The sequence below is a fragment of the Rhinoderma darwinii genome, chromosome 8 (genome assembly GCF_050947455.1).
Source record: "Rhinoderma darwinii isolate aRhiDar2 chromosome 8, aRhiDar2.hap1, whole genome shotgun sequence".
In the NCBI taxonomy this organism is placed as follows: domain Eukaryota; kingdom Metazoa; phylum Chordata; class Amphibia; order Anura; family Rhinodermatidae; genus Rhinoderma; species Rhinoderma darwinii.
The window spans coordinates 83,738,238-83,764,623 of NC_134694.1; the positions used below are offsets into that span (position 1 = coordinate 83,738,238).

General features: G+C 39.8%; 1 protein-coding gene across 1 annotated transcript; it reads right to left on the reverse strand.

The window, feature by feature from the left end:
* Positions 1–1,932: 1,932 nt before the first annotated feature.
* Positions 1,933–26,253, reverse strand: LHFPL1 (LHFPL tetraspan subfamily member 1). The gene is made up of 4 exons (XM_075834354.1): positions 26,176–26,253; positions 20,221–20,933; positions 7,051–7,149; positions 1,933–2,780 (listed from the first exon to the last, which is right to left on the reverse strand). The coding sequence occupies exons 2-4, from the start codon at positions 20,600–20,602 to the stop codon at positions 2,662–2,664; spliced, it is 600 nt and encodes a 199-aa protein (XP_075690469.1). The 5' UTR covers positions 20,603–20,933; positions 26,176–26,253; the 3' UTR covers positions 1,933–2,661.
* Between the last annotated feature and the right edge of the window lie 133 nt (positions 26,254–26,386).

Genomic DNA, 26,386 nt, shown 5'->3' on the forward strand with positions numbered 1-26,386 from the left:
AGCACTCATCTTCATCAGTGCTGAGTCACATACAACCTCCTGCTTCTGTCCTGTGTCAGTACGCTGTATCAGCCACGGTTGGTAGTGAGAGCCTGAGGTTACCTCAGAAGAGGAGTGGTGAGGGGAGAAGGAGTGGTGAGGTGAGTATACTTATTTAATTCATTTTTTTATTTATATTTTATTGCCTGTTGAAGGGGTAGTTTGAATGGGAAAGGTAGTCCAATCTGGGGGGGCAATTTACCCCCTTTATAACGACCCAGTTTGGGTCTCTACCTTGTTACGCACCACGGAGTGAAATCAAGCTCGGAACCAGCATAGATTTCCACTAAAATTTATACCAGTTTTCTTGCGTAGATTACAAAAGGTTGCAGTGGTCCCGCCCCTTTTGTAAGTCATGCCCACTTTTAAAAATGTGAGACGGGTGGCGTAAATGACCCAAAGTAGCCATTTCCAATGCAAATTGCGACTTTTGGGCCTATTTGAACATTTTCTACGTTAGAAAACTGGTGTAGAAAGGTTACTAAATTCCCCCAGTGTCCTCCCAACCAGAAAATGTCCTGCATTTTCCTCTCTAACGCCTCCCTGTTACCTTCCGTCTATACTTGCCTGACATATCTCACAAGCTGCTGCATCATCCGTCTCTTCATTCAAACACAGATCCCTATACACCTATATTATGAAATTAATCACCGCAGAATTTCAAACCTAAAAACAGAACGGTGGAAATTAACTCGGTGTGGAGTGTGTCCCATTCTGCGTTTTGCAATGGGGCCCTATGATTTCTGTGTAGATCCCTGTGACAATGGATAGAATTATTTGTGAGTTATCTGTGTATGCATGCCTAAGTTTATTTGCTGGGTTGTGCAGCTTAGGGCCTGTTCACATCAGCGTTGGGCTTCCATTCATCGGTTCCGTTCGACCTTACTATCGGAGAAACCGTTGAATGGAAAGCCGAACGGAAACCATAGCTTCCGTTTGCATTACCATTGATTTCAATGGTAATGCTTCCGTTGCAGTTGGATACCGTTTGTTTCGGTTCCGTAAAGTTTTCATTTTCAGTCGACTACGCTAATGTTTCAGAGAAAAAACAAACTCTATGGTTTTCGTTTGGCTTTCCATTCATTGGTTCCTCCGACGGAAAGGTTGAACGGAACCGATGAATGGAAGCCTAACGGCTGATGTGAACACAGCCTTAAAGAGTACTGTACAAAGGGAAGACTATTCCACTAGATAGACCCTTAAGGGACCTTGTTCTATTCTGGTCATTCTTGAAAACGACCAGTGATTACATTTAAAGTGAAGTTCCAATTTGGTGCCTCTCTCCAAAAAATATTGTGCAATCTAAAGCACAAGTGAATGATAGTTTGTCAACAAACATTGTGATGGACAAAGGTGGAGATTTAAAAAGTCAAAAACTGAAAACTGTTTTTGCTGGAAATGAAAGCCCCACCAGTTTTTACATTTTTGTATCTAGGCGTCTGGTTCATACTAGTTTTTAACCAGTAGTCCTAGAATTAGTGATCTGGGCTGCCCAGGCTGTGTCATGAATCTATATTTGTATGTAAATAGCATGGCTGCAGAAGGCATGATTGTGGTACACGTCTGCATTGTCATGTGGTTTTGTATTCCCTCTTCCGTGTCCAATAACAAACACACTCATGATGTTAGTCTGAGCCTTACACTATATTCTGAAACAAGAAAGCAAAATAAATATAAAGTCCTTTGTGAGTGCTGCTTTAGTTTAGGACTAACCATGACAAAATCAGTAAAGACAGAGGTACACTTTAAAGGAAAATATAAATTATCTTACACTAATATCTGTATCTCAAATTTGTCCAGTTCTTATTATCAGTTCTGATAAACCATAGCAATATCTTTAGTATTTAAAGTTTAACAGTTGTTTCAATTTTTTTCCATAAATCAATACTACAATTGAATATAAGAAACTTTGTAATATATCTTATTAGAGAAAAAAGGCTCTTTTTTCTCCAGTAATCACTCTTCTCCTTCTCACCTGCCTCCTGCACTGATCATTCACTCGGAATTCACTGTTAAAATCCGTATTCAGTGAAGCACAAATGAAGACAGCTCATTGAGAGATCAGGTTAAAGCTGTCCATAGAAGTCTTTGGAGACAGGAGGGGGAGTAGTAGGAAGAGGGAGTTGCAGGATGGAGACAAAGGAGAGAGAGCAGAACAATAAGTGTTGTCATAGGGATGCAGAAGCACAACAGCTTTAGGCATCAAGCCTATAATTTCAACAATAATAACAGTGAAAGATACTAAGCTATTAAGAAGAAAAAAAAAAGAAATTATTATGTGCACTAATGGATCTTTTACATAACATTTTCATTAGTTTGCGGTTAAGTGATACTTCAAGATTTTTCTATCAATATATGGCAATCTATCAGAGGTATGCACAACACTGAAACCTGTCTGACTCCTAAGTCCATTTACTTCCGTTTATCCATGACAGAATACATATTCTTCATCATTGCGCTTCATGTATGCTTTCATTAAGACAAAGCAAGTCCCTCGTGAATGATTTATACACAGCTTCTTTCTGTTGGGGATTGCAGTATTCTCCATCATCTATATTAACAGGTGTGACAATAATAGGAAATTAATCATCCACGTTAATTATGCCGATTAAAAGTCCATTGTCAATAAGGGGACGGCTTGCTTTTCTTTCCGGCAAAACAAGACAACCATGTACAGATCAGCATAGCGACTGCTGCTCCTCCACCAGTACAGTAATATGCCCAGCCAATTTTGCAGGTTCCTAGTACAAAATGAGAAAAAAAAAATTACTTTCTGTGGATAATAGTCAGTAAGGCTAAAAAAATACACCATGTAGTGGAAGTTATTATTAGAATATTATCCCCTTAATCCACAGGATATGCCATAAATATATGGTATCTGGGGAAGGAATGTACTTCATCTCTACTTGGAGTGGAGACTGTATTAGTTTATTGACACTTTTCTGTCCATTAACTCCCATTCATTTCAGCTGCCATAAAGCGCACACCCTACCGCACTGTCTAAACAGATAATTTAAATAAATGTATTAAAAATATAATAATTCTCTTCTACAAACTTTATTTAATAAAACTAAAATGAAATACATGAGACATTCCCTTTAATCTTCTATTAGACAAATATAGGAAATCATTTGCATCGATGCATATCACCCCATCTATGGCCATCTTTAAAGAATTGTCCCACCAAGACAACCTCTTTTTAAAAAACAGCCAGCATAGCGATCAGCTAATCACAGCAGCTCATCCCAAACATTCTATAATCCCACTGATCACCTATTGTCGTCGGGGAAAGTCGTGTCTGCCCGGTCAAATGAATGGCTTTCCATTTAATGGATAGATGGGCAGGTTGCGCCAGAATGGTACAATTTTACAGGCGGCTTCTTTTCTGTCTAATAGGGGGTGGTCTCAACCAGAATTTGTCTTTATAATATAACCCTTTTTAGTAAAAAAAAAATCTCGAAACTGAATACTCAGCATTTGCCTGCAGTCACACTACTCAACCTAGTAGTAAATGTGTATAAATGAAGTATGCCATGTCATGTTGAGTATTTAGTAGAATTCTTCGGTAGCATGGAGGACATTGCAGTTATCATTACTACAACAGCCGACTTTACAACAAACTGATTTAACAACAGTGTTAATGAGTAAATATATGAAGATGTTCTTTACAGGTATACTAGGGAAATTGGCAAGACCAGGAGCAGTTTGTGTGTGAAATTACATTAGTACATCTTCCCTGAGGAGAACATTTACAAGGACCAGAGTGTTCCAGACTCCTCAGTAATTATGTAGATGAGGTTTAATGTGTTACAGGGGACGGGAATAATGTACCTGCCTGGTAACAGCACAATTAATTTTTAATGTTTTGCAATTGTCTTCTGGTTCACCTGCAATTCCGTGTTGATGCCTGCATATATTATAGTATTTAAAGCGCCTATTCTGCACATAAGAACTGTTTGGATACCTAGTTATCCCTGAGAACAGCATAGTTAAATCTGAGGCTGCAGGGGAAATGTCTGGCCTGTCGCAGCTTTCCCAGCTGTTTGCTGGGGGTTTCAGAAGTCAGACCCATTAAATAGTCACAGCAATAGGGCAAGATTGTCATACTATTGCAGGACGCAGTGACCTGGGCACTCATGAGTTTATGTTAAAGAAGATAGGGATGAATTCAACAAGGGCAATGCTATATTGTTATTAGGGTCCTTTTACATGGGCAAATAAATTGCCCATAACGAGCGTCGATCGACGACAAAGCAAGTAGATCGGCGCTCGTTTACTTGCATTTATATGTTACAATAATCCTAACTTTTGTTTTCGTACATACAATAATACGTGTGCTCGTTCGTTTGCCCCCTCTCGTTTCCATTATAAGTGACAGGCAGGTTGCTGTTTACACGAGGAGATGTGCTGACGACAAAAGATTTTTATGTCGGCATTAAAGATGCGATTGACAACAAATGAGCGAATTATCGTTTGTCGTTCGATTGCTGGACATGTTTACACTGGAAAATGATTGTAAGCGATTATCGCTCCATGTAAAAGGCCTTTTATGCTATAATGTTGTTATTATTATATCACTATTATAATGTGAGAAGCCAGTCAGTGGCAGGGTTGAACTCTAGTACCATCAAGTTCAAGTAAGGGATGAGAGAAAGGGAAGAAACGGGAGAAATGAAAGAACTTTGTTTTACCCATATTAATCCAGGGAAAGGTTTGGTTTTTAAAAAAAAAAAAAGTTAATAAATCTAAAAATTACCCATGAGGCATTAAGCAATCTTCACTAAAAAGGAAAATCTCCCTCCTGATCCCAAGTGGCAATCCGTCTGGATCAACATTCAAACAAGAACTCTCTACATTCACATAGGAGATTATATTTTTTTGTTCTAGGAAATGGTCTGAGCCTTTTTTAAAGCCATCTACTGTCCCTGCTGTGACCAGCTCCACTATATTTCTTGTATGTGCCATTCATGTATTTATATAAGTTAATCATGTTCCCTCCTTAGTCGTCCCTTTTCAAAGCTAAATATGTTTAATTCTTGTAATCTTTCCTCATAACGAAGATTCTCCATGCCCCTTATTAGTTTCGTTGCTCTTCTTTGTATTTTTTCCAACTTCAGGGCACCCTTTCTATGAACTGGAGCCCAGAACTAAACTGCATATTCTGGATGAGGCCGCACTAAGGCTTTGTAAAATGATATTATATCCCTGTCCCGCAAGTCCATGCTCTTTTAATACACGACAATATCTTGCTGGCCTTTGAAGCAGCTGATTGACACTGCATGCTGTTATTTAGTCTATGGTCTACAAGTACACCCGGATCCTTCTCAACAAGTGACTCTCCCAGTATAGCTCCCTCTAGGACATATGATACATGTATATTATTATTACCCAGATGCATAACTTTACATTTAACTATATTGAACCTCATTTGCCAAGTGGATGCACAAACACTCAGTGTGTTCAAATCGGCTTGTAATTTATGAACATTAATCCACTCTAGTATACCCAGGCTCTGACACTGTGATGGGTCCCAGAGGGCCAACAGAAGACAACCTCTTTTTGAGCTAACCACTTCCTACAAAGGTCTATTTCTTATGGGTTGAATCACAAATAACCCATTTGACTTTCTCGATAGTATGTCCGGTGTGCAATAATAGTAAAGATTATGATGCAATTAAAAGTAGACATTCACTGGTTCTATTAAAATGGAGGCTGGGTCCTCAGACTCATTTCCTATGTTAGGTCCAAGACACCCCAGTCTGACACTGGTGGCTAAGTGCAAATAATAAGCAACTTATATCATGCGGGATAGGGATGGTATATAAAAAAAAATTGGTATAATACAACTTTGGTTTAAGCGAAGAGAAACGGAACCAATTTATAAGAGGAAACACTTTTTTAAATGGTAGCAGAGATTCCCAAGCAACTTATTCATATTATAAAAGGAGTAAGGGATAGAAAATAGCTGTTGGTAGTAGGTTCATGTGAGACTCATTCATCATACATCCTGCAATACTTGTGTGAATATTCTTGTAAAACAGATGTCACCAACAAATACACGGTAAACAGTGAGGTCCCTGTTCTTCCCAAAACTCTGTCCCTACCTACTTGTACGACCCGGCCTAAACGACGGCGCACAACTGGCCGGCGTTCCCCATACAAGTACAAGGGAAACTGACAAACAGATAAGACAGAGACAGTACGAAATAACAAATGGTCACCTGGGAAGTACACGGAGGGAGAGGCAGGGCAATTGCGCCACGGACAAGTCCGGGCGCAAAAGGCGGAGACAGGCGTGCAGGGTCAAACCGGGAGAGTGCAGAAAAACAAAAGTCAGAAGGCAAAGAAAAGTCAGGAGTCCAGCCGGGGTTAGGTCACAAAGGAGTCAAAATGCAGGGGAGTCTGAAACAAGGGAAAGCACCAGGCTAGGTAACTCTACCTACAGGCAAAGGCCAACTATCCCAGGCTGAACTAAATAAGGAGAGGGCGGGAGCTCAGGAACATCAGCCAGGCTTTGATTTGCCTGACGTTCCTGAGCTCCTATTGGCTGCAGTCTGCCAAGCAGGGCGACTCCCGAGCTCATGAATCTCGACGTCCTGGAGACCGAGGGAGCAGCAGGAAGGGAGTACGTGACAACAGAGACATGTTAATGCCATTTTATTGAATTCATAGGTGGACAACTGACGTATTTTATAAATGTGTGTGGAAATCCTTACTCAATAACATAGGTACCAGTCAATAAACAGCTAGGTCTTAGGTTGAACTTGGTGGACATGTGTCTGTTTCCAACCTAGGTAACTCTTTAATACTCTCAGGAAATTATCAAGGAATGAGTTAACAATGTTTCAAACCAATGTAACTATATTGTGTATCCAGCATTGTGCAGATGGAAAGACCGCTGTATTGATTTCAATCCCTCCTGGCCATAATGAGTTTTACGCAGATGCACAGCTAGTGCCTCTCATACACACTATACCGGGCCTCGATCCGCGATTGTGAGTCACTTGTTACCTAATTGGAACTGACTGGATGCATTGCCACACGCCTGCTGGATTTCAGGACTGTTCCACCCCAGTGGATACAGGGCACATCCGGAGCTAATGAGGAGTCCTACAGAGATTCACATAGAGACAAAAAGGACATGTTTGTTTACTCAGCATGAGCCACACAGCAATCTGCATTATTCATTACAACCAATTACAGTGTTACATTAATACCGAATATTCTTGTCAGTTGGTTTGTAGCTTTACTGCTTCAGAAAATATCAAGTAAGAAATACACATAGTAAATGGGAATTATGGCATCCTGTGCCAGGAATCAACCTGCACTAGACTTGATTCCTGACCTAAAGAAGGCGGGTAGGGTAACCAATGCGTTCAATTATTTTGTTATTATATGTATAAAGTAAATGAGCGGGTGCTGCAGGTTACAGATATTGGGCTGGATACTGGTCTGGTAAATTTTGTCTTGACCTGATTCTATTCAAGAGGAATGTTTTTTTGTTTTTGTTTCTAAAAAAGATCCAAACAAACTCAAATTTAAAAACTAGATAAAAAGTAAAAATCAATATAAAAATGTAAAATTCACTTATTTTGACTATTTGAAACAGTCCTGCCAAAGAGGTCTGTAGCAAACCGTATACCTCGTAAAGTCCTTTTTTTTTTTTTTTTTTTTTTTCAAATCTACTATGCTTTTTAATATACCTAGGGCTCTGGGATCCTGACATATCCATACCCCGTTCTAGCTTTTTGTGCTCACCCTGCCTCCCGGCCACTTACTGATTACATGGTCAAAAAAGAGGAAGAAAAAAAGGACCACAAATGCTAATAAGAGTAACTAAATAATTAGTTTAATATAATGAAACTAAAAGTGAAATACAGGTCCACAAGCTACGCGTTTCAACGCCGGACTGGCGTCTTCATCAGGCTAAAAATTGTGACAATAGACAGCATTTAAATACACAACATAATACACTTACATTTTTTCAAATCAGAAAAAAAGGGGGAAAAAACGCCAAAAAGACGGGTCAAAGATCAGTGATTACGTCACAAAAACACACCACCCAAAAACGCATCGCATTTGTTTTCAGAAAGTTTTGATTAGATAATGTTGTTTGGTCACTTACACAAGAGATCTATATAAATACAAATTGAAAAAACAATAGTACAGCAATAAAAACATAAAACAGTACATAATAAAAAATATTCTTTCGGGATAAATTTATTTTTTTCATATATTAAAATATGTGCGAGTATTACATAATTGGCCAAATCAAACTATATAGAAAAGTCAAAATGTGTTTTAAACTCACCCAAAAGGTAACAAGAATAGGCCCTGTGCAGAAAAAAACACAAGATCCAAATAAAAATTATAAAACACAGGCGGTGCTGAAATACGTCCCTGGCGTCAAGGCAACCGTGAAACGACGGTGGCCGAGGTGGACCAAAAAAGGATCATCGAACGCACAGTGATACGAAAGGAAAAAGAGGGATAGTACTCACATAGAGAAATGGAAGATGTGGAAACAGGTACAGACCAATAATCCACAGAATTAATGTCAACAAAAGCTTAAATGATATATAATAATGCTATTCTAATGCAGACTCGGTTAGGTCTAACCGAGTCTGCATTAGAATAGCATTATTATATATAATTTAAGCTTTTGTTGACATTAATTCTGTGGATTCTTGTTTGTTTTGTTATTGGATACGTACTATACATATGTACCATTTTGTTGATACTTAATCATTATTATTACTATGATTCCATTCACTGGCATTTCATGATTGTTTCGCCCTATATTCTGAATCTCTATTACTTACCTTTTTTACGATGTTTTCCTTTTATTGTTCTGTACCTGTTTCCACATCTTCCATTTCTCTATGTGAGTATTATCCCTCTTTTTCCTTGCGTCACTGTGTGTTCCATGATCCTTTTTTGCTCCTCCTCGACCACCGTCGTTTCACGGTTGCCTTGACGCCAGGGACGTATTTCAGCACCGCCTGTGTTTTATCATTTTTATTTGAATCTTGTGTTTTTTTCTGCACAGTGCCTATTCCTGATATCTTTTGGGTGAGTTTAAAACACATTTGGACTTTTCTATATAGTTTCATTTGGCCAATTATGTCATATTCGCACATATTTGAATATATTAAAAAAAAAATTTGGCCCGAAATTTTTTTTTTTATTATGTACTATTTTAGGTTTTTTATTGCTGTACTATTGTTTTTTAAATTTGTATTTATATAGATCTCTTGTGTTAGTGACCAAACAACATTATCTAATCAAAACTTTCTGAAAACAAATGCGATGTGTTTTTTGGGTGGTACGTTTTTGGGACGTAATCACTGATCTTTGACCCGTCTTTTTGGCGTTTTTTTCCCCCTTTATTTCTGATTTGAAAAAATGTAAGTGTATTATGCTGTGTATTTAAATGCTGTCTATTGTCACAATTTTAGCCTGATGAAGACGCCAGTCCAGCGTTGAAACGCGTAGCTTGTCAACCTGTATTTGACTTTTAGTTTCATTATATTAAAGTAATTATTGAGTTACTCTTATTAGCAGCGCCATTTGTGGTCCTTTTTTTCTTCCTCCTTTTTGCTTAAAATTGACAACAGTCTTTTGGTTGTTGTGTTCTAGACCTGGAAGCAGCTTTTAATTTCAACTTTAGTGCACTTTTGTTTGTAGTGTTGTACCTGCCAGTACTAAACACTCCAAAGTGAGCACATTTTATGTTCAAACATTCAATCCATATCCTTTATGTAATCTGCACTATGTGGCACTGTGTCTCTTTTCCTCTCTTTTAGCTTGATTACATGGTCAGGAGTTATGGAAACAGCGTAGCTCGCATGCTACATTGCTTCGGTAACTGCCATTCACTACTATGGGAGTTACAGAAACAGCGTAGCTCAGCCACTTATGCGGTTTCCATAACTTTCTACCATGTCCCGACCATGTAATCAGGAAGTGGCCGAGAGTCAGCGTGAGCACAAAAAGCTAGAACGGGGTTTAGGAGACCCCGTTCTAGAGATAGATGTGGGTCCCAGAGGTGGAACCGGCATCTATCTGACATTTATGACAAATCCTGTGGATATGTCATAAATGTCCCTCATGGGAAAACCCCTTTAAGGCCTCATGTACACATCTTTGTCCTTTTAAACAACTGCAAAAAAAAACGGATCCGCAAAAGACAGACCACACACGAATGGCTTCTGTTTGCTTAACAGACCATTGAATAAAATGGGCGAGACAGATCCCGCAGTTGTGCGCCATAATTGTGGTGCAACGACCGTGGCCATGCACCATTCATTCCCACCCCCATGCAGACATTCACTTCCCAGTCTTTTTCCTCCGGTACTGGTTGGTAGGACTGTTACAGAGACTTTCAGTAGATGTCTGCATGGCAGGGGTGGGACAAGCTCTCTTGGTGCTGAGGGTGGCACTGACTGAAGTTTAGCATTAAGTTGTTGGATGTAAAACCATTCATTAAATTGTCCCCATTTGCACGTTTACTCACCAATCCCTTGTGTTTTAATTTATACGTGGAAACACTGATTTGCAATCCTAATTTACAGCCTGTGTCATAGTCCAGAGTTGTATCAACAATTCTGCTTGTTGCTCTTGCAAACCGTCTACGAACCAATGCCTAGCAGCTTAGCTGATGCAGGTGCCAATTATGCAGTGGGACAATTTTGTTTTTCGTACATCAGATTACTGTACAGTGTACAGAATGTAAATCGCTCATAGACATTGAGCCAGCAAAGAATGCTGGAACGCAGAAAAGTGAATATAGCTCTAACCTAATACAAACTGCAGCACAAAATAGGTGATATAATGTATTTACACAGAAAACTGGGGTATTTCTGCTCTGAAGTCTGCAGAATTATGAATGCATTTTTAACAGCCTTCGTTTTATTCACAAGTTCTTTTTACAATTTTATTATGAGAAAATGCCTCTCTGGCAATATGGCGAACCGACACTTGAAATATATTTTTCTTTCGGATTGTATCCATTTAAAGCCTTTAAAGCTTGTAATGATGCCTTAGCTGGTTCTGTGTGAGAGTTTTATTTTAATGAGTCAGGATCAGTCAAAACTGTTAGACCTAAAGTGCAAGGTTATTAGCCTGTAATGTTGTGTTATTATCGACTGCACCTGCAACATCTAAGAAGATAAAAGACCAATCATCACTGTGAACATCTCTGTAGTGAATGCCACCAGGGATGTTTAAGTGATGGATCTTCAACATCCTCTAAATAGAAAAATAATGCTTTAGAATTGTATTTACAAATATACAATCTTCCCTCATTGTAATGCTCCTTGTTAGACTATAGTATAAGCCCAAGCGAGTACCAAGAACGTGAATGCCATCTCGAAGCAGAGCAGCACAACGAAGTGGGCACAGACTTCACTGGCAACATGCAGTCTTGTTAGAGAAGGACTTGTGCACAGTGCGGGAGTAGTTTGTCAGCCAGCAGGAACACCGACCTGGAACTGGGACCTTTATTGAGTTGGTGCAGCTAAACCTGGGGTGCAGAATTTATGGATTCTCAGGTTTTCACCCTTAACCCCTACAAGGCAATATGAACTTTGCCAGTCAGATTCCCTGTTCACAAACCCCAGGATAGTCACATCAGTGTGTAAATTCAAGTTTCTATTCTGCAAATAAAAATGAAGTGCACTATGGTGCTTGTTAGATTTATTCACTTGCAGGCTGCACTCTCTATTAATTTCCGTTTAGAGCAGTGTTGAAGCAGAAACATGGAATTACAAGCTGTCCATGTGTCTGTAGAGGGTACTTACTAGCCTACAAAGTCTTGTGATCACAGCAGCATTGGCACTAATCCAAGCATCAGTCTGTAAGGAGGGGCTGGAGGGAGAAGTGTAATGTGAACTAGCATTCTTGAGAAAGTGACCGGTGACCGGGATGCAGCTTCACTGTATCTGAAAAATGGCAGACAACAATAACAACTTCTTATTAGTGAATTAAGAAGAAGAAATTTGCAGAACAGCTGAGCTTATGAGGCAATGGCGGCTTCACATAAGTACTGTTCTTAAGGATCTACTGGCACTGTGAATTTCTTATTTTTCACTGGAGGTAAGCTGTAAAAAGAGCACATTTATTCAGGTCATTCAGTATAACTGATTTATTAACCAAGGGAATAGAAAAGATGGCATGAGCTAAAAAAGTTACACTCTCTCTGTGTGCATTGTGCTGTGCCCAATGGGTTTTTTAGAACTCTTTACCCATACAGAAATGAAAGGCAAGTAATCAGTTTGAGTTTAGTGTTGACACTGTGTCAATTGGAATGACAGTCTTGGCAATGAAATCAATCATAATATGGTATACTATACATGGGTGCTTATTGGATCACTAATAATAATGCTGCTATTAAAGATCATATAAATGTATGTAACTCATATATGATTATTACTGCTCTTGTTATTACTTTTAATGAGATACTCTTCAGTCCCTAGCATGGGGATAAAAGTTAGGGGTTCCCAAATCCAGAGGACAGGAGGCTAAGAAGATGGTGCTGGCCTCATTGCCTGTGGATCCAGGATATCTAAAGGGTAGAGAGGTGAGGTATTTTTCTCACCTGAGTACATGTAATTCAGGGGTAGCGCAGCAAGAAAATAGAAGTAAGGCATTGGTGGATTATAAAAGGGACCGGAGCAGTTAGGGGATAAAATAGTTGTGTAGAAGAGGTGAGGGTATTACCTGTTGGATTCCAGCTCTGCCAGCCTGGTGGACCTAAGGATTTCACCACCACCCAAGAGGAGGATCCTGCCCAGAGGAGTACTACTGTCCAAAGAAGGTTAAGAAAAGCAGAAAAGCCTGGTAAGTCCACTCTTGGGCATAAGGGAAGGCTGGGGAGCTCTGGAGGGGCAACAAAATGTAGGGCCACCATGCAAGTTTTGGCGGCTTCCTTCTTTTCCAAGATGCACGGTAAAGAGGACTCAACCAGGAATTTTTGATTGAGGAGAATGTTAAAAGGTTGGTTAGAATGCGGCCTAAAGAGCAGGATAGGAGGGAGCCCAATGAATCGGCAAGGCTGGCAAGCCTTGTTGCTTCTTTGAATGTGATATTTAGGGATGTTTACAAAAGGGTATTATGCGCAACAGCATTTGTATTAGTGCATGCTACAGCTTCAAGATAGGAGAGGTGGTGGAGACATCAAAGAAGGCTTGGGGGTCTGAGAAGTAAAGATGGCAGATGATTGGAAAGAAAGTTGACAGGCTTTATAGGAGGTCTAAGACTGACCAGGTGGGGCGTGGGATATGGGTACGCATGCGCAGGACGGGAGGCATTTGTCCAGTCAAGAGTGTCAAGAAGTATTTGATTTGGATGGGACCAGAAGGGTCCCTGTTAGATCAATATTGGAAGCGCCCTATCCAGACGTCAGAAAAGAGCGGACAAAGTAGTGGGTTTGGAAGGAAAAATCTCTTTGCATTAGTTTTGGAATTGGGGCTGTATCGTATGCAGCAGCCAAGTATCAAGTGGTGGAATACAGCAAATGGTTGGTTAGGTGGAGGTCTAAAGCATTTGTAACGTTCAACGTTTGGGTGGTTGGTCACTCCTTCATCTATGGTATATGGTATGCAACTGGGGTTTGCAGGACACCAAATTCTAGGTGTGGTGCAGAAGGCATGGACTCAAGTGGCAGCAGATGGAAAGACTGATGGAGGCAGCAGCGAGAGTAGACTGGTCTCAGGTCATAGCGGTGCAAAAAGAAAGAAATGATATTGCTACCATCACAATTTTAAATTGACATTAATCTTCTGATGCAAGCCTGGTTCAGTAGGTGGCCTGGTGTGAGGATTTTCTGGTTAGAGGTGGAACTGGAGGAATGCAACATCAACTCAAGCCATCAAGTGGGTATAGTGAAAGGTGAACAAGGCCATGGTCTATATTCGATTGATTTAGGGTGTCTTTGTGAACCCTGTGGACATTGTTTTTCATTGCCAAGAATTGTACAGGTCAGATGGCGTTCAGCTCTTGGATGTAGGACTGGACTTTTTCAACAACACCCTGCAAGAGAAGCTGGGTTGCCTGGGTAGGCCGGCTGTATTAGGTGGGCTATCCTTTTGGAGGTGGGTGGCCAAGGAAGATTTGGTCACAGTAAGAGGTAAACCCCAAAAATATCCACAGGACAAAAAAACTGTCAATTTAATCAGAAAAAAAGCTTTATTGTATAACACATATAATCTGCAGATATTTTGGGGGTTTATTATTATTTTTGCCCACAGGGCACACCTACACATTGTATTTAATTTAGCCCACACTGAAAGAGAACCTTTCACCTGCCCATACAAGTGCAGCTGAGTGCACCATGTAGTAGGCACTGCAGCACAAACTTTTGTCTAACTTTAAAAAAAATTCTATACTCCTCCATTATTTAGATATCAGTGCAATTATATTTGGTGCCTGATATGTAAATAACACCCTGAACTGTCAATGGGGCATTTCTTTATTTCTAAATAGTATGGGGGTGTGTTACTTATCGCTCTGAGACTGTCCAATCAGCTCCGGACAGTGTGAGAGCGGCTTGTGCTGTGTCATCTCTCTCACGAGATCACACAGGCTTGTCATACTGCAGAGAATGTGCGCGTGCCATCATGCATGCGCGCACGCCCGTTCGCGCGCACATCTCCGACGTCGCTGATCCTGACGATACTGGATGTGAGTAGATCTTCTCCTCATCTTCTGTTCCGTGGTGACGGTGCCTGGATGTGAGTAGATTTTGTCCTCGTCTTCTGTTCCGTGGTGGCGGGCGTATCGTCGGGGGCGGCAACGTCGAAGATGTGCATTCGAACGGGCGTGTGCGCATGCGTTCTGCAGAACAACAAGACTGTGTGATCTCGCGAGAAAGGTCATGCAGCACAAACAGCTCCATCCACATGTAACGGAAATAAATATGCGCTGAAATCAGGGCATGCTGCAGATTTTCTAATGCCTAGTCTGTCGTAGGAATTGCTGCAGATTTTCTAATGCCTAATCTGTCGTAGGAATTGCTGCAGATTTTCTAATGCCTAGTCTGTTGTAGGAATTGCTGCAGATTTTCTAATGCGTAGTCTGTTTTAGGAATTGCTGCAGATTTTCACTGCAGATTTCACCATTTGCAACGCAAAAGAGTGAAATCTGCAGCAAATCCACAGCAAAATCTGCATGTAACACATATAGATTTTGGCACAGATTTGCTGCAGATTTGCAGCAGCATTGTGGAAAAATCTGCCGTGGATTTTTTTCTGCTATGTCTAGACTTACCCATAGCTAATTCAATTCAATTCGTGTTTTTTTAACAGATTTGTTGCAGAAATTATTTATATGAACAAATCTGCAACATGTGAATTAACCCTTTACAGTAACCTTTGCTGCAGAGTCTTCTCCACCTTAGGGCTTGTCCACACATAACGGAATTGCTGCATATTTTCCGTCTGGAAATGCGGACGGAAAATATGCAGCAGAATATAGTAGCAGCAAAGTGGGTGAGACCTAACAAATCTCATCTACACGTTGCGTAAAATTTCTGTGCAGAAATTCACCTGCGGTGCATATTTTTTGTACCGCAGCATGTCAATTCCTGCTGCGGAATGTGGACTGAATTGCAAAAAAACGCAGGAAATGGTTCATGTTTTTCTGCAGCGGAATTTCTGCTAGTTTCTGTGGAATTACTGCAGAGATTTTCTGCAGCAATTCCGTTATGTGTTGGCAAGACCTAACAGTTCTCCACCAGGCACCATACCCAGGATCTGAAAAGAGTAAATACCCCTTAGGGCATGTTCATATGTGGCCAAAAAATTTTGCTGAAAATGTTGCTTCAGATTCGTTGCGAATTTGCAGAAACATTTTCATATTTGACAGGTCATTCAGACGTTGCAGATATCTCTGCGAACTTGCCACAGATTTCAGCCTTTGCATTGCAAAGGCTGAAATCCGCAGTGAAAATACGCTGCTTCTCCGCAATATAATGTGCATGCTGCGGTGGGAATTCTGCACCGGGGCCTAAATTCCGCACTGTTATTTTCCACAACGTCTGACCTAAGTTACCTAAAAATTTATAGAAACCTATGAAAAAAGGCTGCTGCAGATTTCCACTGAGGACTGTGTGCAGCGGAATTCAACTGCAATTCTGCCACATCTGAATGTGCCCTTAGGGTAAAAAAAATATTATAGAAGCAAGGGGCCTTTCCTGTATTCCAGGAACAAATTTTCTAGTGACCAGCAATGAAAAATGTCATAGACTTCAAAAGAAAATAATGCAAAAAGTTAGTCACCAGAGACAATTCTTTTTTAAGCGCATTGGCTTCCTTCTTCCTCGGATTTGTCAAGCACTGAAGCACCCCATAAATGCCACAAAATGGTACCAATAGATTTCAAACAGTAAAATAGCATTTAGTTGTATTTTCTTCCCTAATCCCGTATTTAAACCAGAAAGCAGATTGCATCCCTGTAAAAGTACTTTTAACATGGAAAACTTCTATTAAGAGCCAAGACAAGCTTTTCAAGTCACCCCTTCCTTTTCTCTGCTCTCTTTTGAAATTCTACAGTACACCTACACAATGGCAAAGGATAATCCGAGTACAGAGAGAATTCAAGTTCTTGCCAAAATGTTTGAGAGATAGTATTGCACCCAGACCTGTTTCTTAAGTGACCCAGTTTAGCTGTTGCTCCTCAAATTTGTAACTTATTATACACTGTCACACATTCATACTTATTATCTTAAACATAGATTTTCCATCTGGCTGCAAAAGACTGAAATAAACATGGCAAATCGCTGGACATGTCAAGGGTCATTTATGAATAGTGATGTTTTGCAAAATCCATTTCTTTCATTGTGATTCCAACAAACCTGTTAAAGAGGCTCTGTCACCAGATTTTGCAACCCCTATCTGCTATTGCAGCAGATAGGCGCTGCAATGTAGATTACAGTAACGTTTTTATTTTTTAAAAACGAGCATTTTTGGCCAAGTTATGACCATTTTTGTAGTTATGCAAATGAGGCTTGCAAAAGTCCAAGTGGGTGTGTTTAAAAGTACAAGTCCAAGTGGGTGTGTATTATGTGCGTACATCGGGGCGTTTTTAATACTTTCACTAGCTGGGCGCTCTGATGAGAAGTAACATCCTCTTCTCTTCAGAACGCCCAGCTTCTGACAGTGCAGATCTGTGACGTCACTCACAGGTCCTGCATCGTGACGGCCACATCGGCACCAGAGGCTACAGTTGATTCTGCAGCAGCATCAGCGTTTGCAGGTAAGTCGATCTTACCTGCAAACGCTGATGCTGCTGCAGAATCAACTGTAGCCTCTGCTGCCGATGTGGCCGTCAGGATGCAGGACCTGTGAGTGACGTCACAGATCTGCACTGTCACAAGCTGGGCGTTCTGAAGAGAAGAGGATGTTACTTCTCATCAGAGCGCCCAGCTAGTGAAAGTATTAAAAACGCCCCGATGTACGCACATAATACACACCCACTTGGACTTGGACTTTTAAACACACCCACTTGGACTTTTGCAAGCCTCATTTGCATAATTACAAAAATGGTCATAACTTGGCCAAAAATGCTCGTTTTTTAAAAATAAAAACGTTACTGTAATCTACATTGCAGCGCCTATCTGCTGCAATAGCAGATAGGGGTTGCAAAATCTGGTGACAGAGCCTCTTTAAATATTTTTTAAATGTCATGAGGCGCTTCTTAAATGTATCGCTGCTTAAGCTGGCTGCTGCACAGTAGAAACACATGTAATGTTCATTGCAATTGTGGGGGCTTGTCTTTTGTTTATATTTCCCCTATTTTATCTTTTGTTTTAACTTTTTTAATACATATGGGGGCGGTTTTTCTGACACAGACCTACAAATCCCCATCTTTCCCTACACAAAGTTATATCTGGGATTTTATTAAGACTGCCGTTTCATATGCCAGTCTTAATCTAAAATGCGCTGGAGTCTGACTCTGGCCATTTGTGTGCCAGAAAGTGAAATCTCCGCCGGCTATGAGCTGGCGTAGGTTTGTACTATAATTTCCGTGGTAAATTATAATAATTTTATTGGGCCGTAGGTGGTCCCGCTCCTCCACCCACTTTTTTTAAGTGCAAGAAAATGCAATTTTTTTGTGCAAAGTGCAACATTTCTGCGCCAGAAATCTGGCGTAGATTTTTTGAAAGGTTCCCCCTATAGAGTCATATAATTCTGGGGGTGCTTACTGATAATAGTGTTATTATGGACTGCAAAGGAAGATATATAAATTTGTATGTGAGAAATGTATCATTTAACTTTATGGCTATGCAGGGTATCTGGAGCCCTGTATAAAAAAAAATAGGCACTACAGCCACTATAAAGCTATGTTGTGATATAAATCAACACAGAATTTTACATCTAGAAATAAAATGATGTTCAAGGTTGGAGTTACACTATAAAGAAAGGTATAGGTATGGCTGAGATGTGTTCAAGACCTAGATTCTCAGCTTTGACAGGTATTCTGCCTGCATACCAAAAATAGTCAAGAGCCAAAGATGTGCAAGAAATATGTATAGATATAAGACTAGCAACAAGAATAATGAGCATCCTGTCACATTCCTCATGTTAATCCAGCAGAAGCATCACATAAAAGAGGGATTTCTATTGTGAATGTATTATAGCACATCCACCCGAGCATTTGTTATTGTTTTTTTGCTGTATGAATTTCTTTTTGTATGTTTTATGCAATTTATCTAAATTGATCGAACAAAAAATGCAGAAAATAATGTCCGTTTGCGTAAATGTTTCAATCAGATTTTTTAATCTGGTTCTTGGTAATTCTGTGCTATATAGGTTGTAATAAAGTGATCGTTGTACCTGCATGTATTGTATCCCCTCATATCCTTATCAGCAACATAAACAGTCATATACCTTGACCTATCCATAATATATAAACCGAATACATATATGTATATACATATTCGGATTACTCAACTCTTTATTGTTAATAGGGCACATTATTTTCCTTATAGATTGGCTAAACTGTATAACGGTCGGGAGGCAAAATGCCCTAAATGTGAACGAGAAAAAAGGAGATTTAATACACATGATATGGCTTTGCCCACAAATCAATAGATTTTGGGAGGATATTTTAAAGGATATTCTGGAGAAATATGGGATTGAATTCCCTTGGGATCCGATTATATGTGTTTTGGGCTACGATGGGTTTAAGATTACAGGCGTAATTAACAAAGGGGTTTTATTGAAACTTCTTTATTGGGCGCGTAAAACAATTATGATCAATTGGATTGGACAAGAACCACCATCCAAGGGAGGTTGCAAATATGTAATGAAGATGATACAATATGAAAAATTTATTACATAAGGAAAAATAGGAAGAATGAATTTGAGGAATTGTGGGGAAATTGGTTGATATAATAAATGTAAAGTGGAGAAGAGAGGGGGAGAATTAGGGGTGGAATTTTCTTTTTTTGGGGGGTGGGGGTAGATTAGGTGTAGGATAAATAGGTACCGTTAAAGAATGTAGGAGGGATCATGAGTTATACCAACATGGAATACACATGGAGAATGTCTTTGAAGGAAAGATATGTATAGAATTTACTGAGAGGTAGAAGGGAACATGATGTTTCCAGTGAGTTTGATCATTTAAGATATTCGTTTGTGAATTTATTTGATGAGGGAGGTATACAGGATAGGCCTCCCTCATCAAATAAATTCTGAAGCCATGATTAAGGACGCGGAAGCCGTCTGAAATGCGTTGGCAGCGTGTATTCTTTACATCCACCTCTCTCCGTGGGATAATGTCTACCTGTTTTACTACTATCCAAATAAAATTGGAATATTTTCCATTTTAATAGACTCCTCTTCTACGAAATTTTTTGCGCTGGAACCTACCCTGTATCGTTACATACTGGGTGAATACTTATACACATTAAAGTTCTGTGTTATTTGACTTAATTATTGTTTGTGTCACAGTAAAAATGTTTTACACCTTCAAATTATTAAGCATGTTGTGTAAATCAAATGGTAATTTTTTTTTCTTAAATTTATTTAAATTCAAGGTTGTAATGCAACAAAACATTAAAAACACCAAGGGGGTGAATACTTTGGCAAGGTACTGTATATATCCATCACAATTATTATTCTTGCCATTTAGCAATATCAATTAAAAGAGAATTCCACCTTTCATAAGAAAATTAGTTACCTCCAATAAACTGTGCAGCTCCTTGAAATCGACCGGTCATTCGGGAGATGAGGTCACCAATACAACAGCCAAGAACTGCAGCTAGAGATACTAAAAGGAGTAAAGCACAACCGATGCCAGTGACAAGGGTACAGATCTGCCAGGATAGACTAGGGATGGCGCTAAAACTGGCATATCTACCACATTCTTCCACCATCACTAAGTTCCTCTCATCTGTCTGAGCAGGGTACGTACACCGGCGGAAGGTACTGAATGAAACAGGTTTTCCCATTTGGAAGCCATACAGCCAATAAGGCATGAAGAAACTGGTGCAGCTGGCAGCAGCTGATAGGAACGACAGAAGTGCCCAGAGTGCACCTAGTAATGTCAGACTGCTTGCCATCGTACCCAGCTATATTCCTTTTTTTCTTGTTAGTTTGAATTTCAGAATCCTAGAACAAGGGTTGGCATTGTCAGAGAACTCGATCTGCATTCATTTGTCTTTGCTTGTTCCTAGTGTTACACAACAATCTTCTGCTCTGATCTCTGTTCCTCTTTTTTGCTCCTTCGTCTTAATGTCAAATATTAAAGAATTTACACGTAGCAGAGAACTCATCCTGGGACATAATAGTCTTCACCCTCAGATGGTTGGCACTTCAACACAGTCTCAGAGACTCCGGTAGCATATCTTCTCTCCTGTAAACTCTTTTATTGTAACCACTAAAAGACTCTTCCTGTTGAGGGGAAATATAAGGACACTAGGTTAAATTACTGCATAGTTATACAAAGGAGCATTAGCTGCAGGTGCAGTGTCTGTTGGATCAGTCAGACTGATATACTGTATACTCTTTCTTAATACTCCAAAGAGAGTTACCATGTCTCATATGACTTGTGAAATTTAACTATTTACTGCAGGGACATGCCTTTCTTCTTATTGCAATGGAAGGAAGTTCTTAGGAATCACAAGAATTAGAAATTATTAGCAATGTTATCATATAAAGCAGTGGTACCCAACATGTGGCTCTCCAGCTGTTACGAAACTACAACTCCCAGCATGTCCAGAGAGCCCATGGCCCTTATCGGCTGGAATTTCAAAAGATTCTCAGTCCGTTCCTAAGCCACGGGCTTCTGTTGAGCAACAAAATTTATTAGACACCCCCCACCACCCCCATACAGTCCCGATTTCTTATATTCTCCTCTTAATTTTTCACATCAGTGATTGATTTTTCTTCCTTCAATTTTCCTTTAGGTTATTTTTGTCTTAGGGTATGTTCACACGAGGTCATTACGTCCGTAATTGACGGACGTATTTCGGCCGCAAGTACCGGACCGAACACAGTGCAGGGAGCCGGGCTCCTAGCATCATACTTATGTACGACGCAAGGAGTCCCTGCCTCGCTGCCGGACAACTGTCCCGTACTGAAAACATGATTACAGTACGGGACAGTTGTCCGGCAGCGAGGCAGGGACTCCTAGCGTCGTACATAACTATGATGCTAGGAAACCGGCTACCTGCACTTTGTTCGGTCCGGTACTTGCGGCCGAAATACGTCCGTCAATTACAGACGTAATGACCTCGTGTGAACATACCCTTATATTAGGTTTTGTTTGAAGATATTAAATAATTAAAGTGTACCTCCAGTGAAAATAAAACCTTCATAGCGCTCTTAGATTCTCATGTACAGAAGTTATTTACATGGCCAGTGAATCTCCATCTTATAACATCATCTAGATTTTAGGTCCAAAAATTGTACTGATTCATTTCTTAACATATCTTAATAGCAGTCAAAGCTCCATTTTCCTAATACAGGGATCTGAATCTGCTGTTTAAACATAGAGTTAAAAGTTAACATGCTTGCTGTCTGCACCGGCCACTAGGGGGAGCTTAGGAGTTTACTGCTTACTGTTTTATTATTAAATTCAATGTAAAACAGCTTGCAGCTAGTTCCTAAGCCCCCTCTAGTGGTGGGTGAAGGTAGCCAGCATCTTATTTTTTTATATTTATGTTTTTGCAGGGGATTTGGAGCTCTGTATCAGAAAAACAGAGCTCCGACAACTATAAGGATAACCTTATTAGATAGGGTGGACATTTAAATATATAAAATAAATAACATCAACATTTAATATGATATCAAATACTTCTTATGACTGAAATATATTTAATGAAACTAAAATGAAAAACATTAGACATTCTTTTTCAGTATTGCATATTTTGTAATGTGTTCATATTTACATGACGTACCAACCTAGTTTTGTCCACCACAAACCAAATCAGATCCAGTGCCATTAATTGTGTTTTAACAATTTCCTTCATCAACAGAGGTATGGGAACTGGCAGGAAACTTATTACCACACCTGGGTCGGGCCTTTGTTGTCCTCATCAACGTAGGTGTGGTAATAGTACACTATAATAGCATACACCCCTTACCTACAACTATTCCTTTATCCTCTGTAACATTCAGATGTCACTGTAAGACTTCCAAATTATAGAAAGAGACATATTTCAAGCTTTATGGTTATTTAATAACATTTAATGTGTTATAGTTGTTACTAAAAGTCATATTTTATGTATTTTGTGTTTCTTTACAATAAAGGGTGTTTCAGTCTACTACAATGGTTTATTAAAACTACTATGCGCCCTCGGCAATGCTAAAGCTAGAGATCCTCACTTTATGTACATTTTAATACCATAGTCTTTACCTGTTTTAGACACTTTTTTGACATGCTCGAAAAGGGGTGTGGATCAGTCGGAAAGGGATGTGACATAGCAAAAAGATTGTGGCTTAAAATGTGACAACGAGCGGCAAAAATGTGCCAAAATGTTGCCGCAAAAAACTGGAGTAAACTAAGCCAACTACAGCATGCACCACTGTGATAAATGTGGCACATTTTCTGACTGTCTTGTCTAAGCTTACACTGTTTGAAACATACACAGTATTAGTAAATCTGCCCGAATGTGTTTATTTTTTTTTGTTATAAGATATTCTCTCCTGTCAACACCCTAATGCAGCGGTCCCCAACGTATTTTCAACCAAGGACCAGTTTCATTCAAGACAATTTTTCCACGGACCGGCAGGGGGGGGTGGAAATAGTTGAGCTTAAATCTGCAGAATAAGGCCTTGTCCATACGTTTTTTTGGTGCTGATTTTGATGCGGAAACCGCGTTGGAATTAACGCCAAAAAATGGCTGAAACCGCCTCCCATTCATTTCAAAGGGCGGTGGAGGCGTTTTTTCCCCACTCGCGGTGGGAAAAAGCGACATGCTCTTTCTTCCCGCAGAACCGTCTCTGACCTCCTGTTTAAATCAATGGGAGGCAAAGAAAGCATTTTTTGCTGCGTTTTTTGCTCGCGGCACTCAATGGCTGTGGCCGAAAAACACAGCGAGAATCTTGGCAAGGAAGTGAAGGCAGGTAAAAATCAGCCTCAAAATTCCTTGAGGACGACTTTTTCTGCCTGCAAATTACTCAGTGTGAAAGGGCCTAATACAGTAGCAGCAAAGTGGACATGACGATTCATCCCATGTGACCGCTGTAGCCAATCACAGGCTGCAGCAACAGTCACATGGGATGAAAAGTCATCCCAGGAGGCTGGCCTGGATGACGTCAGAGGGCCGGCTTCCTTGGATGACGCTTTATCCCATGTGACTGCCACTGCAGCCAATCACTGGCTGCAGCGGTCTCCTGGGATAAAACATCATCCCCGGAGGACGGTCTGCTAGCAGGCCGGCTGAATGCTTAGCAGTTTTCCGCAGCGGACATTCCAGGCGAAAAACTGTGGCCACCGGGGCGGATACCGTGGCCCGGTACCAAGTGATCCGCGGCCTGGTATTTGTCCGCGGACCGGTGGTTGGGGATCACTGCCCTAATGCATGTCTTCATACAATGCTGCTGCAGTGAGACAACTACAAATCCCACATGAAGAATTCTCTTAAATGGAATTAAAGGGGATTTCTGAGTTAAAATGTGTTAATGCTTGTAATTTATTAATGTAAATACATTTGTAATATACTTACATATTCCAAATTGGCCCCGTTTCCAGATACTGCCGTGGGGTACTTGACGGGTGACGTCACTCTCTGGTCGCTGTGTTCATCTTCAATTCCTGTACAGCCCGTAACGCGCATGCGCGGTCCCTGCTGTTCTCAAGATAACAGCAGGGATCGCGAATGCGCGTTACGGGGGGTACAACAGAACAGCCCATACAGTGCACGTCACAAGTGACGTGTCGTATACCCGGAAGAGAATTGAAGATCTACACAGCGGCCAGAGAGTGACGTCACCCGTCAAGTACCCCACGGCAGCATCTGGAAACGGGGCCAATTTGGAAAATTTAAGTATATTACAAGTATATTACAAATGTATTTACATTAATAAATTAAAAACATTAAACACAAAGTCATTTTATCTCGGGAAACCCCTTTCATTGCCCCACTACACCTCTTAGTGATTCAATGTCTTGGTTATGTGCCGCAATGTAATGCAATGCCATAGGCATCAACAACATAGACTGGACATGCGGCGTGCAGCCCTAGTCTACTTAGGTTCATTCTTCTTTATACATCTAGACATTGTAACAAAACTCAGATAATGGTCAGAGAAAATAGTTCTAGTCTTGTGAAATTCCAGATCATCATGCAGTTTTATACTGGAAAGAAGTGCTGGATTATCAGAATTACTGTATTATCGGGTGCCAGATGAAAGGAATTTCACTGTATATGGAATCCTTTATTGGATAAAATCTACTAGACTACTATATATATCTACCTTTTCCAGCAGATCCCTGATATTTGGGTAATGTATAATAATAACCTGACCTGTTGTGTTCACGATTCACTACTGATTATCAGACAATATATGTTAATTGGAAACACGATTTAAACCCCTCAATTGAAATACAATTAAATACCAGAAAAATAAATCTATCCATATTTCCTAGAACTGTATCTTTAAAAAAAAAATTTTAAAAAGCATCAAAACTATATATGTCATATATAAATTTATGCTATGATATTATTTGTGCACCAGGCATTGGTCCTCAACCATGCCACCATGACCCTGTCTACTAATGTTGAAACGACACCCAATGGAACTTGCATATTTAAAGGGTACTATAATTATACAGACATTAGAAAGAAACACTGTTATAGTGCAGGAGCGCGCACAATAATCGTCTTTCTTAATACCTCGTGTTAGCGATTCTGCTTGTAACTACAGCACGGACTGTCTGAAATTCCCCTCAGTGCTGCAGGATTATTATTATTATTATATTATTCCTGCATGCAAACAGACCCAATCTAATAAATACATTTTAATAAGGAAAGCTACTGTAGTTATACAATTCCTTAATATCAGTAAATTGTTTCCAAATTAGAGTTTCACTTAAATCCTCTGCACCCACACCTATAAAAGACACAAAATACCATAATAGTGAATTTATTCCTATACATATAAGCATAAAATGCTCCGGCTGTAATGCATGTATCCATACAAATCATAACACAAGTGACGGCACCGTCACACTCACATTTTTATGGCATGATGTGATGCTAATAAAATAACAATTATCCTACCAGAGGACTTATTTTTTCTTAAGCGAAGAACACGACTGAAAATTCTAATGATTTTAAACTATTAATATAAGATTTAGTTCATTGCGCAAACATTTAAGCCACTTGTAAAAATTCATTTGAATCCATTAGTTAATTTCTATTTTAACCCAATGCTCCCCATAGGATTCCTTTCTAAGGGCATTGCCCATTAATGCAGTATAGACTATAATGATAACTGCATTTACAGTCTCCTCACTATGAACATATTATGTAAAGGAGTAAATAGATTTTTAAGAAACATTTTTTAGAATGCTTCTGTAAATAGTATTATATAAAAGATCGCTGTATCCCTGTAAGACATTTGATATCTTTGCTACAAATCTTTTAATCAAAGTGTAGAATGAATGAAGGTGAAGGAGTGATCTTACCACACAGGCAGGAGCTTCTGTGGTTTCCTGTAAACTTCAGGATCTTCTGGAGTGTCTTCCCGGAGCAGTGATTTAATCTTACACAGAGAGGTGGAGTTTATTATGACAGAATCCAATAACCTACAATATGATTCCAGAAGGTGCATCTGACAGTACTGAATATTCCCTACAGGAATAGATGATAAAGGGCAAGGATTTGCTGTGACGGTCA